The sequence below is a fragment of the Natrix helvetica genome (genome assembly GCF_964273705.1).
Source record: "Natrix helvetica genome assembly, chromosome: 7".
NCBI lineage: Eukaryota > Metazoa > Chordata > Lepidosauria > Squamata > Natricidae > Natrix > Natrix helvetica.
In genome coordinates this window covers 15,817,198-15,835,903 of record NC_138558.1, presented here as the reverse complement: position 1 = coordinate 15,835,903, position 18,706 = coordinate 15,817,198, and the positions used below count along the sequence as shown (strand labels likewise).

The window sequence follows — 18,706 nt, the reverse complement described above, 5'->3', positions numbered from 1 at the left end:
TACTTTTTAACGCATATCCTTTACATTCTACTCAAGAGCCGATCAGGGCCCTTGGTGTGCAAACATTCTGAATCTTCTATTCTACAACCTTCCCACTTTGAAGGTTGAGAGTTTAGTTCTAGGTAGTGACAGATGTTTCACTTTCACATCAGCCTATGAGATTTAACAGGACTTGGAAGGTGCCAAGGAACTCCTTAACAACAGTACAGCTGATCTGTCTTGGAAATGAATACTTATAATGAATAAGGTATGATCGCTATGTAGGAGTGGATAGAGTGGATAGATTGTGAATAGAAATGGATAGATTGTGGATAGAAATCTTTCACCTACCTGGATTCTTACTTGATTTATATGGGATTAGTATAAGCCAAACAATTTTCTGAGGTGCAGACAGGCAGGCCAACTTGTTCCAAATTTAAATGGAATGAAATAGGACAATCCAACTTTACACTGAACCTTTTACGTATTTATTTATTGCACAATTTATATGGCTATCCATGTCTCGGTAGTGATTCCGTGCAGCATACAAAGTTAAAAACAAGAGTGCATGCAATCCAATCCATAATGTCCAAGGTCACAAACAAGATTTCCGGTGTACACAAAAAGAGTAACAGAGCTCACTTACCCTCCTAGTCTAAATGCCAGGAAGTTTGCCTTCGAAAGTGGCTGCAAGGCCAAACTGATTTGCTGACTAGAAAAAAAGATCATATCTTCATTTATTGCAGATTGGAAACCCCTGGTGAAATTTTTGCATAAAGCAGGAAAAAAAGAACTTATAGTTTATGGCTTTGATGATTACATGGGATAGAGTATAAAAAAAAAGAGAGCCGTGATGTCAGGACTAGGGATAACATGATAGCAGAAGGGCCAAAGTTGAAGGGCTGCCACAAAGAAGATGGAGTCAACGTCTTTTCTTTTCCAAAGTAGCAGAAGGCCAAAGAAGAAGCAATGAATAGAATAGAATAGAATTCTTTATTGGCCAAGTGTGGTTGGACACACAAGAAATTTGTCTTTGGTGCATATGTTCTCAGTGTACATAAAGAAAAATAGAATACAGTCATCAAGAATCATAAGATACAATACTTAGTGATAATCATAAGTTACTAATAAGCAATCAAATCGTACTAGGAACAAATAAAACAATATAAATTGTAAAGATACAAGCAACGTGGTTATAGTCATAAATGGAAACTCATCAAGGACAGAACCAATCTAAAACTAAGGAGAATTTTCTGATAGTGAGAACAATTAACTAGTGGAACAGCTTGCCTTCAGAAGTTGTGGATGTTTCATCACTGAAAGTTTTTAAGAAGAGATTGGACAGCCATTAGTCTGAAATAGTATAGGGTCTCCTGCTTGAGTAGGGGGTTGGACTAGAAGACCTCCAAGGTCCCTTCCAACCCTGTTATTTTGATTTAACTTTAGAGAAAGAAATAGATTCATAATTGTACTTATAATCATTGTAAATATTGGAAGTCAATTCTTTGTATTTTTTTTCCTTTTGTATATAACATATAGACAGATTTAAGCATATTATATCATATCCTAGACCAAGCCATCCAAAAATGCCAGGGAATTTCTAGAAGCCTGCCACTCTGACAATACAGCCATCAACAGACACATAGACATCAACAACATCTATAGACTATGCAAAAGAGATCAGCCAAAACTATGTAACCAGCCCAAAAGAGAAAAAGACTCCAGCACCTCTCCACCAGCAATCAGCACTCAGATCAGCTTAGATTAACTCCAAGGTTAACATCAGACCAACAATATCCTGTATATAAACAATATCCTAAACAAGAAATTGTCAAAAAAGCAAATAGCAAACAGCCCAACCAAGGAAACTCTAAGACTGCATTCACCAACACTGACAGACAAGTCACCAAAATCTAAATTGACAACAAACAGCACTATTTACTAGCACTAATGATGTTACCTACATTGGGTAATGAAGCGTCTGCAAGAAAACAACCCAGTCCAAAGAGTACCAAGGACCCCTCATGAAAAGAAATAAGAAATTGTATAAAGAAGGAGAAAAAAGAATATTTAATATCATGTAACTAGTGTACACACTCATCTCTCTTTGGAATAGAAAAGGGCATTATAAAATCCACGAAATGTCACTTTCTCCTTAGAATGTTTTTTTTTAAATGAAAAGATAGTTGGCTTATTTCAGATTCAACTCTGAATTATAAAAAGGCCATCCGTTTTCCCAGAGATCCGTTCTTGTGTCCTGTTTACTGGCATAGCCATTCTCAGCACTGCCCCAGCAAAGGAAATTATCAATTTAAACATTTGTGTTCACTTCAAGCAAGCAGGAAGTTGGGAAGCATCACAATTGTGTTGGTCAGAGTAATGTGCCTCTTGTCATCAGAAGCCAATATTACAGACTGACAGCATTTGGAAGAGGTTATTGCATATCAAATCATTCCATCACATTACTGCTGAGACAATATTGTTCTCTCCTGGAGCGAGGAGGAAAGCAATAAGAAAAATTGTTGCATTTTATATTACTTTTATTTCCACTTAATGGTGCTGGCTCTCAGAGATATATCTGACTCTCCCTGGAGCCTGACCTTAGTGTTTTCTTAAGAAAAGACACATTTTGTTCAAAAACAGTTAAGACTTAAAATGACCATTGAGGCTACAATGAAAACACATTTGATTTTTAAAAGCTTTCCTTTTCTCTCTTAGAACAGCAAACGACAGACTTTTCTTTGCCTTCAATTAAATCATTGTCTTCCTTCCTTCCTTCCTTCCTTCCTTCCTTCCTTCCTTCCTTCCTTCCTTCCTTCCTTCCTTCCTTTTTTCCTTCCATCCTCCCACCCTTCATCCCTCCAGTGGTGGGTTGCAGGCAGTATGCCCCGGCACGGGCGTACCAGAGCCTGCCCGGAGCACCGGGTGCCGTTCTGGTATGGTGCTTCGGAGGGCCCACCGGCCTGCCTGAGCTCCTTATCTGACCTTTAAGCCTTTGGCGCTTCCATGCATGCGTGTGGCACGTACGGCGCCTGTGCGACACTCCGCTGAGCAGCTGGAGTGTCGCGGAGGCTTGCGTAAGTGTTGCAGGCTAGTATGACGCATGCCGGGCCCGGAACTCACCACTGCATCCCTCCCTCCCTTCCTCTCCAATTCAATATTTGAATACATTTTGTGCAAGTACTTGGGAAGAAACATTCACTGAAACAACACAGACACTAACTTGAATTCAGTTTGTAGGGAAAAAAAGAAATATATGAATGTGATAAGTAATGTACCCGAAAATCACAGGCTGGAAGCGCTTAGCAAAGTAACAAATATTCTCAGACAGAGGGTATAAAGCCATATAACATCAAACAAGGAAAGAGCTTTGAGGTCTAGAGGCCGAGTCGAAATAGGAACTGGAAACCACAAAACATGAGCCTAATCTTGCCTGTTGACAGCTCACCAAAATGTTTCTGCTTCCAGTAACTTGAATTACATTTGCAAGTATATCAACTAGAGTTCCTTCTAATAAAGCTTTATCTCACCCATTCTTTCTCCATTTCTCTTTCCTTAGGCCCTATTCATAATATTCTCCAGTGGATAAAGAATGGGATTTTGTGCCTGGTCACAACCATTATACAGCTAATGGCTTTCTAAAATCTGAACAATTTAGACTTTGAATAGATATACCAGGCAGCTCTCAAGTCAAAAGCAATTTAAAAAGGATTGGATTTTTTTTTAATTCAATATTTTTTTTAAAAAAAACCCCACTAATATAATCTGCACTTAGAGACCAAAGTGCTGGAACCAGCAACTGGCCCACAAGATTCCTGGGACATCCTACTGAGATTGGTCTAGTGGTTAAAGCACCAGACTAGAAATTGGGAGAGTGTGGATTGTAATCCTACCATAAAGATTAAGGCCAGGTGGGTGACACTGGGTCACTCAATCTCTCTCGACCCACCCCACCTCATAGAGTTGTTGTTGTGGGGAAAATAGTGGAGAAGGAAGTAATATTGTAGTAGGTATATTCATCGTCTTGAGTTATTTACAAAAATAATAAAGGTGGGGTTTACAAATGCATAAAAATGGGAATTGGGTTAATTATGGTGTGTTGCCACTTTGCATTGGCATCCTTCAGTCTCCATAGTCTTTTGGGACTGAAGGATGCTAATGCCACTTTGCCTTATTGACATAGTGACTGCAGTAATATTACACTCTCTGTACTCACATTGAGACAGAAATCAGAATTGCCTTGGTTATCATGTATAAAATATGATTTTAGATTAAGCTCCCGCTGTGCACATAGCTCCATGTATACAGTAGAGACAAATACATGACTTTTGATTGACTATATTACCCAGCACTACTGTCCTGATATGCACACACACACTCACACACAAATCCATGTCTATGTGTAGCCCTAAAGACATTTCACTTCATTCATCATTTTGAGTATAAGTCATATTTTCCACAAAAATGTAGCATTAGTGATGACATTTAAAGAACATGCCTGCCTGCCTTTTAACCAAGTACTATATTAGATGATGAAGATGATGATGATTAAATAGATTTACCTTGAATGGCAACGGCTCCTCGGTAAGTGGGCTAACAGGAAGTGAGTTGGTACTGGTGGCAGGACTCATATCTGAGCTCTAAGATAAAATAAAATAAAAAATCCAGATTTAGCCTAGGGCATATTATCATTGTTATACATTCAGTAAATCAACCCATCAGTCAGTCAATCATTTATTTTCTATGGCTACCCACTCATCAAGGACGCACTCACCAAGGGTTAAAAACTTTGCAGTATCAAAACACGATAATACATGGGGAAAAATACAGAACTTGTGTCATTACAAAATATACTATCCTCTCCCGGTGCCGGGGAAAAGAGCCAGACCTTTAAAGCATTCTTAGCCTGGTAGCACTGAAATCTTGAGGATACAGTTCCATAGGGCACAGGTTGCAACAGAAGCCATATTTCCTGCATCCCATGAAACTTTAATCTCTGTTTAATGTTGCCCATCCAGAACATGATACTGTCAGAGATTGAAAAATGGGCAGAGATCACTGGAAGTTATTTCTTCTGTTGCAAAGCATCCCAACAATATACGGGACATAGTCCCACAAAAAGACCCTGTGTCTTCTACAGCTTCCTAGGTAATGACCAGCACCTTACATTGCATCTGGAAAGCTGCTGGTAATTATGGCAGTCCACACATAGAAATGTCCTATAAATGTAACATGGTCTGCATGTACAGCTCTACATGTTTTGTCACATTCTGGACCAGTTCAGCTTCTGAATATTTTTCAAGGGTAGAGAGTCTTGGCAGTAATGCAAATGAGAAATGTCCAAGGCATGGGTTCATAAATAAGCCCCCCAAGCCAATGCAACCGATGCAATTAGCATACAGGATGAATTTGTACAAAGGTCCTCCTATCCATTGCTGTCACCAGCTCTTCAAGAAGGAGCTGAGAGTTGAGGTGGATCCCCAGACTGCACACTATCTCCATCTATGGAAGAATAATCCCAGTCAGAACTAATTATGGGAAACTGTTGTTCTTCCTGGGTAAATTAGAGAGGAAATGCAGCTAGCTGAACTAAATATACTTTATTGTAAGGCGCCATTAACAGAATCTTGAAAATCTGAAAGCACAATCCTCCCTCCCTCCCGTTTTAATTGCTCGCTCCATAAGGACATATCATTGACATTGAGTCTTTATTGATTAGCCCTTGGGCCATATCAAAGTGCAAAGCTCCAGAAACAAATTATTACTAAAATTTAATAAAAGCAATTTAAAATGGAATTCAAAATGAAATTGGGATAAAATACAATTTAAAATGAAATTGGAATAAAATACGATTTAAAATGGAATTGGAATAAAATACAGTCTAAAATGAAACTGCGATAGAGTACAAAAATTTAAGAAATAGATAAAATATGATAAAATTATATTTCAGTGTCACCTCTGCGATCTACCCCAATCAGTCCCACATATGCAGATCTCAACCAAACCATCTTGTTTAAGTGTGTTAAATGTTATTTTCAGGTTCTGATATGTCCTTACCTTGGTATATAGACCAAGGTAAGGGTATATATTTCTTAAGTTTCTTTCTCTAGCCATTAAGCAACTGTGGGATCCTGCCCCTCTTGTATGCTTGTTTCCTAGGCAGCATCCTTTCTCTCCTTTTCTCAAAGTCACCTACGCAATGCATTCCATTACAAAATCCATAGAACTTGGTAGACCTAACATTCACACCCAATCAGTTTTGTTGTGCTTTATTTTAATGCTGGGGCATTTTATACCACAGGAAATAACATCCCATTTATAGCAACAGCAAGTGTGCTATCTGCCCAGTGTTTGTTTTGCCAATTTTTCCACGATGCTTTTTAACAGACACCTTCAAGACTACTTCCACTAAATAATGAATAAGATCTTCAAAACAATATCCTCAGCAACACAGGTATGTAAGCATCCTTAACAGTCCCAGTGGGAACAATTATTAACAAAATGCCAGTGAACTATATAATGCAAAATGCTGTGGTCAAAAAGATCAGCTTCTTATCAGCAAGAGGAAAGTAGAAGTGCTGAGTTTCTCAGTTATCAGAAAACAATCCCAAATAAGAATAAAACTGAATAACCATTGAAGTGTTTAAAAAATGCAAGAAGAAAGCAAAGTCTTTCAGCATTTACTTAAGAGTATGGAGAAGGCTTCATGAATGTTGATACGCTGCTCTTGGTCTGCTTAACAAAATATGAACCACAGATGACACACTCAGGTACAGTGGGGCTGTAGATGCATGACTAATAAAACCCAAATGGCTTTTGTTTATAAACCATGGATTATTTTTTAACATCATGTATAAATCTCATAACTAGTCAGAGAGGACCAGTGAATAGTGGTCTTTCTTCACTCCACATCAGTGGAACAATGAAGCACTTGATTTGTTATTATTTCATTTTACTCCTTTAAAAAAAGTCCACTCGTAAACTGGTGGAATGAAATACCTTGACAAAACTTGTGTCAAGTGACAGCAAGAACGATCAATTTGTCTATAGACTTTTGTAAAACTGGCAAATTTCCACCTAAACAAAGAGATTTATGAAAAAATATTTCTATACAGAAACCGTGTGTCCTCAAAGATCTGTCCACAAAAAAAGTATGTACGAGAGTGGTGCTGGCTATTCCATTATAGGTACCAAAAGGAAAGCAACGGAGGAATCCAGAAATCAAGGCTAATGGTCATTGTTTTCTACACAAGTCCCCGCTTAACCTCATTGCTAAAAGTGAAGAACAGTGCAGTAGATGACAAGCAATGTAAGACTGCTGTTAATATGAGCCCCTAGTCACGTTCCGAATAGATTCATCAAAACACAGTACAAAATAGACTCAGTGATTACATGTATTACAGTAGGTAATTTTTTTGGATCCAGCCAACTGTGAATATATTGAAATTGTCAGGTATAAGATGTGGCTGAGAGATTACCTTTTATACATATCCTATGCAGGCTGTCTGAACCACCAACATTCAAAGCAGTTTTTTAAATTCTGCAACATCTCCAGATATGTCAGATATTCTTTGTGAAATCTGACAGCTTCTACCATCACTCATAGATATCAGTTCCTCAAGCTGCTCACTGTTGTATAGAAAGAAGACACAGGGGGGGGGGCCTAAATAGCTTTGATTAAAAATTAAATACAATATCCCAGTTCTCCCAATGCCTAATTTTCTCTACAACAACTGCTTCTCAGTCGGAGAAGTTCTGCAATGGTGAATGCTGACTTTCCTCAAGATCACTATCCAAATTTATTGATCCAAGAATTTAATGCTGACGGAAGGTATTTTTGGTGGACATTAAAAGCAAGAGAACAAATAAATCTTGATAATTAAAGAAAGGAGAAGACAATCTGTATATTTTATAGTTATTTAAAAGCAGAGGAGTGAACCACCAACTTATTTTTAGGATGATTGCTTCCACTGTTTCGTTGCCACTATGTTGAGTTGAGGTTTACAGTGTAGAAGCTGAATTACACTTAACAAATGTGATATGGCTTAAGAAACCAGTCGGCATTTTGGATGCTTTGTACTGAAAGATCAGTAAAAGAGTTGGCTATAGTGATCCTTCATTTTTATGACATATTGTATTTGCTTTATTGCTGCCCCCCGAATTTTTCCAGCTCCCCTTCAGCAGTTGTGAAAGTGCATGGAGGAGGAGGGTGTACTGATGACATCTATGGTTTTAAGATACTCACTGACACTCCTCTAGTATCCATTTCGTGGTTGACCAACCCACTTGGAGTAATTTTACATCACAATATATAAATCGGAAAAGTTTGTCTAGCAAATTTCATGTCCTGATTCCACCCTATTTTTTTTTCAAAAAGTGGGAGAAATGTCAGAAAAAAGCTATAGTGGCATTGATGGATGGATGGATGGATGGATGGGAGTGAGTGAGTGAGGGAGGAATCAGGCTGTCCAGGGGTTCCATTTCAGCCTGCAATGGGCCAGGGGAGGCCCACAGAGGGCTGGATGGAGCATCGTAGGGCTGGATCCGGCTCCAGGAGGCTCCATTTCAGCCTACAATGAGCCGGGGAGGCCTGCAGAGGCCCAAATGGAACTGCAGAGGTGCTCACACAGCTGAATGGCTGGAGAGGAGACTGCTTGCTAGATGTTCACAAGGTAAGTGACCTGGTACGGCAGGTTGGAGGGGGAATTGTGGGGAGATCCACTCCCACTAATCCTCTGGTTACGAATGGAATGGGTAGATTCCATTCCATTCGTACCTCAAGGACTACCTGTACATAGTGTATGTTAGTGGCACATTGAGATGATAAAGTTACTTGTTATGTATGCAAGGGGTCCTCTCTTTGCACTCTGTGGAAACCCATGTCTGAAAGACAACACATCAAAGTTAAAAACATCACATATTGATCAGTGATGGGTTCCGGATCCAGTCGCAACTGGTATGCTGCGACGAGGCCAGACATCCACCTCGAGCATGTGCACTGCGCATGCATGTGCACACCACTGCCCTACGACACCACAGCGGCTCAGTGAGGTCACACAGGTGCTGTACACTATGCGAACATGCCCAATTGGCCCGTTTCCCTCAAAAAGAGGTAAGGAACGCGGACGACTGGGTGGGCCCACCGAAACACCTTTCCGGTATGGTGGCTGCTGCTCCCAGCGGCCACCGGTATACCCGTACTGGGCCATACCGCCCAGAACCCACCACTGATAGTGATGTCTAATAAGATTCTGTTCACCATATGAGATCATATTCAAGGAATAGAAAATGCGGACTTGGAGCTCCACAGTTAAGTAAGTTAAAATGACCTGTCAAAATAGTTCCATACTGAAATCACAAAGAAGTCTTTGGAGGGTAGAGGAAGCAGTGAGAATAATTGCAGTCACAACATTTAAGACGTGTAAAATAGCTTGTAAAAAGCTTTGGTAGAATGCATGGCAACTCAAGGATGTTAATTCCTTTCTGAAAGCTCCTGACCAAAACAAAGCATAACCTTTTATGTGACATCTCTTTCTTCAATTAAGGGAGGCTACATTACTTTTGACATGTAGAAATATACAAAACTTAATCTATTAACTTTAATATAAAACTATGCAAAATAGAAAAGTGTATCACAATGCTTCTCTCTTTTTCTCTGTCTTTCTGTATGTTTGTGTGTGTGTGTAACTGCAAGTTTACCATGGCCTAAAATAAAGCAAAGATTCATCATCAAAATGCACTTCAATATGTTGAGTTTTAAATTTAGATATGGGTGAAAACCAATGACATTGATGTCAATAACAATTATTCAAAGTATCATGAGTACAGTTGTGTGCTTTCAAAATAACTGTGCCTTGAAATGTACATAGAAGCTTGGAGCGAATGCTAGGTAATATTTTAATAAATGATATTGAATTAAAAAGTTTTATTCAATCTCTCTCTCATTCCTCTTATCCCCGTGAATAGTTTCCATTTGGACTTTTTTTACCCAGAAAACGTAAACAATGTTGAAACTGGTTAATACGTCTATGAGCAATCATTAGAAAATCCTAAGCATTAAGCACGGCTGGGAGATTAAAAATTAATAAACAAATCCTAGAACAATGTGGAAGTAGTTTGTCATTATCTTCTTTCAACAGCTGAGCATCCTCAGAGTCAATGACCAAATTACACATTGCATAAAATCATGGTTTGTTTTAAAAATAATTTCTTAAATAGGTGTTATGCCTGCTTCATATTTTAAAGCTATTAACTGTGGTTTAAAATTACTGGGATGGAGTTTGCGCATTGTCGTAATTCAAATCACAATAGTGCTTCTGAGCCCAGCGTTTGACTTCTATCTATATCTATATTTATATCTATTTATATCTATATCTAATCTATATCTATATCTATATCATCTATCTATCTATCTATCTATCTATCTATCTATCTATCATCTATCTATCTATCTATCTATCTATCTATCTATCTATCTATCATCCATCCATCCATCATCTATCTATCTATCTATCATCTATCTATCTATCTATCTATCTATCTATCTATCTATCTATCTATCTATCTATCTATCTATCTATCTATCTATCTATCTATCTATCTAGGCTGAGTCTTATATAACTTTGAGGCATCTTGATATAAATGAGAACCAATTCCACATATTGAATTTCATGAGAATTGTGGATCATCCCTTCAATATTAGAGTAGGCTTCAATTTAACTTAAAACCCACCTATTCCAGCTAGCCGGCTTGGCCTAATTCCACCTATCCCACCTCAGTTCTATTTCTAAATTTTTAAGATTGGTTTTAAGGTCTGTTTTTTAATTTTTATAAATTGTACAGGTGTTGTTTAATTTGATTTTTACCTATGTGTATGATTGTTTGTATGTTTTAAATTTATTCCTGTACACTGCCCCGAGTCCCTCCGGGGAGAGGGGGCGGTCTAGAAATTTAATAAATTATTAATTATTATTATTAATTTTGCAAGCACCATTCCACATCCTTTGGATGAAATGAACTGTATTACATTTTGAATGTTACCCTCAAATAATAGAAAAAAAAACTTTTTTGAAAAGCAGTCTGAATAACTGAGAAATAATGTATGCAATTTGCAAAGATTCCCAAGATTTACATCGTGATATTATTTACATATTTGATAACAATGTCAACGATTAAGAGTTCTCCAGAGTTCAAGGATGACTAGGGTGACTTGCAGTTAAAAAATAAAATAAACAATTGGTTATAGATATTGGCAAATATGTTTGGTATAAAACGTAAATCACCAGCCTGGCAAGCTTTCAGTAGAAAAGATGAGAACTGGTAGAGATGATAAGAAGATGTATGTGATTTCTGGACTCTTCTGCTTGAATGTCTTTGGCAACTTAAATTCTGGTTTGGTATCAGACTTTCCACAAAAAAGAACAGGCTGAATTCTGAGCATCAGAATGGTATTTCTTTCCTAAACAATTCTTGAAGGATCTGAAAAAAACCTCTGTTCTTCTCCATCATAACAGTAGAAGCAAAAGTTTTGATTTATGTGATGGGTTTTTGTTACTAGCCTATGAATAATACAGGAGGGAGGGAGGGAGGGAGAGAAGGAAGGGAGGGAGGGAGGGGGAGGGAGGAAGGAAGGAAGGAAGGAAGGAAGAAGGGAAGGAAGGAAGGATATTATTTACATCTCCTAGCTTGTAGAAGAAGGAAAGTTCAGTTACAAACTTACATTTGTGGAATAACTGAGAAACAGCCCAGAGGCAACTTTAATTATTGCTGGGAATTGGGAATTAGCTCAAGGAACAGCTGAAAAAAAATACTATCTTTTTTTTTAAAGAGACCTAATTCAGCTTCTTTGTGGCAAACTGAATCAAGATCTAAGTTGGCATTGTAATTTGATTTAAGCAAGCCACGTGGAGTGAGACAATCTTTTAAAATGATAATTATGCGTTGAATTCACAATATAAACTAATCACCTCAATGTTGAGCATGACAGAAATTAGCATTAAAACACAGGTGTGTACTCAGTCGCTATGTATTATGCATTTATAGTAGAAGTTAAATTCCAGTTATGTTGGATGGAAAACAATGAAACAAAACTGCAGGAGGAAGCTAATTTGCATTGCTTACAAATTATTATTGATAGCTCAATATATGACTAACCAATTTGAGAAAGAAAGTGCTGTATTTTTAATAATCAGTTATTCAGATAATACTAGCGGATTTCTAAATAATGTTACATTTTAAATCTAAAAATGATAGATAGGATTAATATGAAATGACATGCATGTCATTTATTGCTATATGCTCAGAAAAATCAACCATTTCCATTTTAACATGTGATTATGCCTGTATAACCAACTCAGCTATTCTTATGTCCTCATATTAAAATCAATTAGTACTTTATTAGATCTGACTTGGTGACACAATAACATTAAAAAATATATACAAGGAACAGAAATAAAATATAAAATGCCAAGCTTTCAAATAGCATGGTGTTTGTGGTGAAGTAAAAGATTTCAGGTTTCTACTTAAGGATTTGCACAAATCATCATTCTTGCTTACAGGCACGCTTCATGTGAATTACAGGCAGGAGAATCATCATTTGGAGGTGATTAATTTAAAACTTCTGAGCAGTCAACAATGTCCACATCATAATTTGATATAAGGAAACATCTTGCGCATGCGTCCTTATATCAAATTGCAGAGGATGAAAAATTTAGCCCATGTTGTTCATATAACTTTCAAAATTACTTGAAAATACTCATTTTCAAAATCAGTATTCAATTCTAACACTAGACGTATCTGAGTAGATACCTTTCTCGCTAATAAAACTAGATGCTTCTGCTGTTAAGTTTCGTGACAGATTATTGTTAATGTTGCATTAAGCAAAGCTCTGTTTGCTTCAGTACTGGCAAATTAATCTGTTGTATATTTTCAGCTTTTAATGGTAGCAAGAAAAAGGAATATTGACATACGTAGACATGCATGGACGTTAAGGCCACAAAAGCTGGTTAAAAATATACATAGATAATTTTAAGATACTTATACTGTCAGGCCTGAAGCCAGGTTCCTTTTGGATATTTGGCCTGCCACGCTTCTGTCTACTATGCTATTTCTATAGTAGGGAAATGGGAGGGGAATAGTAAGGAGTAGGATGTGATATACCCAAAATAAATTTCCTTTTAGATTTCCAAAGTTATCCTTTGTCTTGGTACCTTTGCACCTGACCAGAACTGGATAGGTGGAACTGCCAGTATGGCAGTGGAAGATTGGACCATGTGATGGACTTGTGTGTGTGTGGGAGCAAGATCTTGAACTTTCAACTGGGTAGGGAAAACTGGGAAGCTTTCAGATTCAGGTTTTCCCAGATGTGCCAACATGGCTCTCTTAATAAATTTGAGCAATACTTTGCCTTGGACTCTGATCTAATTTTGGATGCTATTTGGAACCCTGACATGTACACACTGTCATATTAAACATAACACGCATATTTATCTTCACTCTGGCTACTTCCCATCTGTTTTCAGTAACAGATAGGTGGGTCATGTTAACATGGCAGCATAATTCTCCCACTTTTCACTTCCCTGGTTTACCTGTGATGCTAAATATTAATGTGGTTGGGTTGGCTACTGCAGATAATCTTCAAGTTACAGTACAACCATTCAAAATCCTGGCAGTGTTGAAAAAAGTGACATGATCTATCCTTGCATTTATGACTGTTGCAGTGTCACTGTGGTCATGTGATCAAATGTTGGGTGCTTGGCAAATGGCATGGTTATAGTGTCCCGGGATCATAGGATCATTACTTGTGGCCTTCCCAACCAGTTTTCAACAAGCAAGTTGTTAGAACATTCATGACGGAGAGACTTGGTAACAAGGTCAGCCAATGAATAGGCATAGCAACTGAGTCAGTCAATGGGAGCTTAAACAGATCTGAGTCTGTGCTGAGAATTGAAACTGAAACTACCTTGTCTGCTCTGAACTCTGAAATGTGGTTTATTATCCATGTTGGAAAGCAGCCAACCTAGTTGAGAGGTGGGATCAAGTACAGAATTAGCCTAGTCTCTAAATAAATACAAGAGGGCTAAATCTGACCCTCTCTAAATGCATTAGAGCCTTATCTAGTAATGCTCATGCGAAAGCTACCAGTCTAGAGGAGATTCCTGTATAACAGGCAGAGAACAAAAAATTAATCAGCTACTGCCAGCCTTGATGGGTGGGATGTGGGTGGATATGATTATTCGCTCCTGATATCCATGCCCTAATACTTGAGGTATTTGGGGGATCCAGCCAATACTATTTATCAAAAAGTAGTAGTAGTTATACATAATGAAATAAACAAAATGTTAAGAAGTTATGATATTTATGTAGTTACTTACCAAGCATATCTAAATTATATTAAAGTAACCAAAATATCTTTACAGTCCCCAAGGCATGTCCCAAAACTTTTGAGCACCCTTAATGTGTGGAAATTGAAAGTTGAAACTTTTGACCCTAAAGTGGTCTAGCACCTTGATGGAGAACCTATGGCATGCGTGCCCAAAGTGGCATGCAGAGCCATATTGCCTGACATGCATGGCCTTGCCCATTCTTCTTCTGGGTTTCTGACACACGTGTGGGTGACAATCAGTTGGCCTTCAAGATCTTCCATTTTCTGGCATGTGCACCAATGCCGGCCAGCTGATCATCGCACATGCATGCACGTCAGAAACCAGAAGTGTGCACACCAGAAACTGGAAGTGGACACTGGGAACCGGAAATGCACGCACCGGAGACTGGAAGTTCATTTCCTGGTGTGCGCATGCCCCTGGGTAGCTCCTCTTCCGGGTTGCGTCCCTGATGAGTGTGTGCGCTCCCTTTTCAGCAGTCGGTTTGCCATCACTGGTCTAGCATGATATCTGAACCAGTCAGTTTCTGTACCCTATTACTAGAATTACAGGTAAAGCAGAAAAAGTCAATGCTGATAGTGTTACGATTGTGACATACAAATTTAATTAACCAGATCTTAGATCCTATTCACTCATTCATCGTACAAATGTTTCAAAAGACTGAAAAATAATTAATTTGTCAGCAGCTTTGTTTCAAAGATTCTGTATTGATGTGAATTTCCTCAAATTAATGAAACATTTCAACAAAAGTATTTTGAGTTCACAGCTTGAATCTCTAATTTTCAATACTGGCTTTAATATATCACCTTCACAAGGCTGTCGGGGTAAAAAGGAGACTGAATTACTACAGTTCCAAAAACTCTCACATTCCTTATTTAAACAAACAAGAGTTGTAGAATTTATTACAGCTTGTGGAAATCTTCTGTAAAGTTTGACAGATCCGCTCATATATTTAGAAAGATGGATAAATAGATTAATAAATCATATATCTATAAAAATAAATCATGTTTAAAGTAACATAAAAATGATTTCAGCTTTTCAAGGCTTCAAGAAACTTTCAAAACATCCCAAGATGTAATCATGCATATTTTGAATGGGCTTAGTTTTCATAATTTTAATTTGGCTTTTAGGTTGTTTTAATTTTTGAGTGGGAGCTACCCACTCAATAAGTTATTTATTATAACTTAATAAATAAACAGGACAGTCAGTCAGTTTAATTTTTGATACAAGACCTATATATTCATTGCTGATGCTTTAAATATTAAAGGCATGTGTGTACTAATTTATTAGATGTAGTAATTTATTAGAGGTACCACAAATGTACTAGAATGTCTTTTTGAAAGAGCCCAACGTTGGCTGTTTAATATACTATTACTTTACTTTACTACTCTACTCTATTCTACTCTACTCTACTGTACTCTACTCTACTCTACTTTACTTGCCATCCATCTTATCATGAAGTAACTCCTCTTGGTGGAATACAGTTACATCTAAACTAAAATATAAAAAGTTAAAATAAACCTTACAGCCAAAGACACATGGGGAGGCTGTGGGTGTAGTAGGGGGGGAGGGGGTATGTTATTACTCAATCAACCGCCTATGCTGTTCCCCCACTGGATCCCCAAGCCAACTGGCAAAGCCATGTCTTAAGGCCCTTATGAAAAGAAAGGAGGGTTGAGTACAACCTTACATCGGAGTTAAGATGTTCCAGAGGGCAGGAGCAACAGCAGAAAAGGCTCACCTCCTGGACCCCGCCAGCCAGAATAACTGGGGTGACAGGACCCTTACCATGCCTCTTCTTTATATCCTCAATATTTCCCCCTGAGGGTTCCAGATAAGCTATACACCATCAATCAAATTATATCAACCTTTTACAGTGTTTCCTGCCACCTTAGGTTATTAGTTTAGTGTTCAAATAAATGTCCATGTGTTTCATATGTGAATATATTTATTCATCACTTCATCACGTGAAGCGTTAATACCACTTTATAATGCCTTGGTAAGGCCACACTTGGAATACTGCGTTCAGTTTTGGTCGCCATGATGTAAAAAAGATGTGGAGACTCTAGAAAGAGTGCAGAGAAGAGCAACAAAGATGATTAGGAGACTGGAGGCTAAAACATATGAAGAACAGTTGAAGGAACTGGGTACGTCTAGTCTTATGAAAAGAAGGACCAGGGATGACACAATAGCAGTGTTCCAATATCTCATAATTTTAATTGCCACAAAGAAGAGGGAGGCAAACTATTCTCCAAGGCACCTGAGGGTAGAACAAGAAGCAATGGGTGGAAACTAATCAAGGAGAAAAGCAACTTAGAACTGAGGAGAAATTTCCTGACAGTGAGAACAATTAATCAGTGGAACAACTGGCCTCCAAAAGTTGTGAATGCCCCAACACTGGGAGTTTTTAAGAAGATGTTGGATAGCCATCTGTCTGTAGTGGTGTAGGCAGGGGGTTGGACTAGATGATCTGCATGGACACTTCCAACTCTGCTATGTTATGCTATGCTATACTATGCTATGCTATTCCATTCTATTCTGCAGACAACTTTGTAGATGTCCAAAGTGACCTATGGTATCATCGTTACAATATTTCCTTATCTCAATAGACAAACAGAATGACCATAGGCAGGCAAAAAAGCACTGGGAACTAGAATGACTTCCTACAGGGTTCTCCATTGAATTTCATTATAGGAAGCTGGCAGGGAGCATCTGAAATGATGATCATGTGACTGCAGCCGATTATAGCAGCACATCACTGAAGTGGCCACAACTTTACAAAACTTCAACTCAATGGGAGTCATGGGTCCTAGAGCCGTGATGGCAAACCTATGGCACACATGCCAGAGGTGGCACACAGAGCCCTCTGTGCTGGCATGTGTACCGTCGCCCCAGGTGAGATCTCTGTGGCATTTTTTTTTGTGTGTGTGTGAGCTTCTGTTCCCTGCAAATGACAAAACAAAAGCTCACGAAAGAAAAAGATATTACCTCTTGCCATGCTGCCAGTGTTGAGATGCCCTGCTTCCCGTCTGCCAGTTGGTCTTGGGGTCTCTGCTGTGCATGCATGCATGCCCTTGCATGTGAGCGTACATACCCGTGCATGTATGCATGCATGCGTGCTCACGCATTTCAGTTTGGCATGCGCACGTACGCAGTTTGGGCATTCAGTGGATAAAAGGTTTGCCCTCACTGTCCTAGAGTATTACTACCACAAAACACCAAAAATATATAAACAAAGAAACATAAATCTTGTTATTGTTATTTTATGTTTTCCAAAATGCTACTTGAACTCACTATTATAACTTATAAAGTGTTACTTATGAAAAAGCGATATGTTTTATGTGAACTATATTTTTATCAGTAATGAATGATATACTAAAATTAAATATTGCTATGTGTTGTCAAACAGCAAGTAAGGGCCATGAAATGATTCTTTTATTAGCTTAGGAAGAAATAAACATTTGATGGGCTATTGAATTTATTGACAGTGCTGGAATGATATCTTTCTGGTTTGTTCCTGTTTATTTCTCTAGTTTTATAGCCAGCACCCAAAATAAATCTTTCTTATTTGTCCTCCCACATTGGACATATGGCAGACTAAATATTTGTACTACGCATCAAGAAAAAAAAATGTCACTACAAAGTTTTCATAGTTACAGTGCATAAAATGAGGGTGATTTATGACAAAGCTATTCATTCTTTTCCTGCATAATTTGATTCTGAAACTGTGATGTGTAATAAAGACTTTTCCAAATTTCAAAATAATTATTGATTATGATAACCCATAACCACCAACACATTTCTTCAATAAATGATTGAGAATCCTCCCCTACAAGAGTCACAGAGCAATCCATATTTAGTATCTTTAAAAAAAATATATTATGATTTTTTAGATGTTTGAAACATTCTTTAAAACTCCAAAAGCTTCTGTACCAGAGGTGGTATCCAGCAGGTTCAGACCAGTTCTGGAGAACTGGAAGAGGACATTTTGAGTAGTTCAGAGAACTGGTAAATATCACCTCCGACTGGCCCCAACCCCATCTATTCTCTGCCTCCCGAGTTCCAGCGACCCAGGCTGGCCACGCCCCTGAACCGGTTCTCCGGTGTTTTTTAATAATTTTTTCATGTTCTGCGCATGCACAGAACAATATATAGTGAACTGAGCATGCGCGCAAAGTGAACACCTACCCACCACTGTACCAGGCCATCACAGGGAACGCCAGAAAGTGATAAGAGTCAAATAAAAGGGAACATTAAGTAGGAGGAATAAAGCAAGGCCTCCTTATTTTAAATATCTTGTAGTTTATTTATTTACTAATTTATGTCTTGTTTTTTTGTCAGGAATT

At 38.1% G+C, this 18,706-nt stretch overlaps 1 protein-coding gene across 4 annotated transcripts in view; it reads right to left on the bottom strand.

Moving 5' to 3' along the window:
- The window catches only part of CCSER1 (coiled-coil serine rich protein 1), an 814,997-nt gene that overhangs the window by 426,069 nt on the left and 370,222 nt on the right, over positions 1-18,706 (bottom strand). For all 4 annotated transcript variants that reach the window (XM_081959555.1, XM_081959558.1, XM_081959556.1 and 1 more), the window contains exon 7: positions 4,542-4,619. In XM_081959555.1, the coding sequence (XP_081815681.1) occupies positions 4,542-4,619 (78 nt within the window). The remainder of the gene's footprint in view (positions 1-4,541; positions 4,620-18,706) is intronic.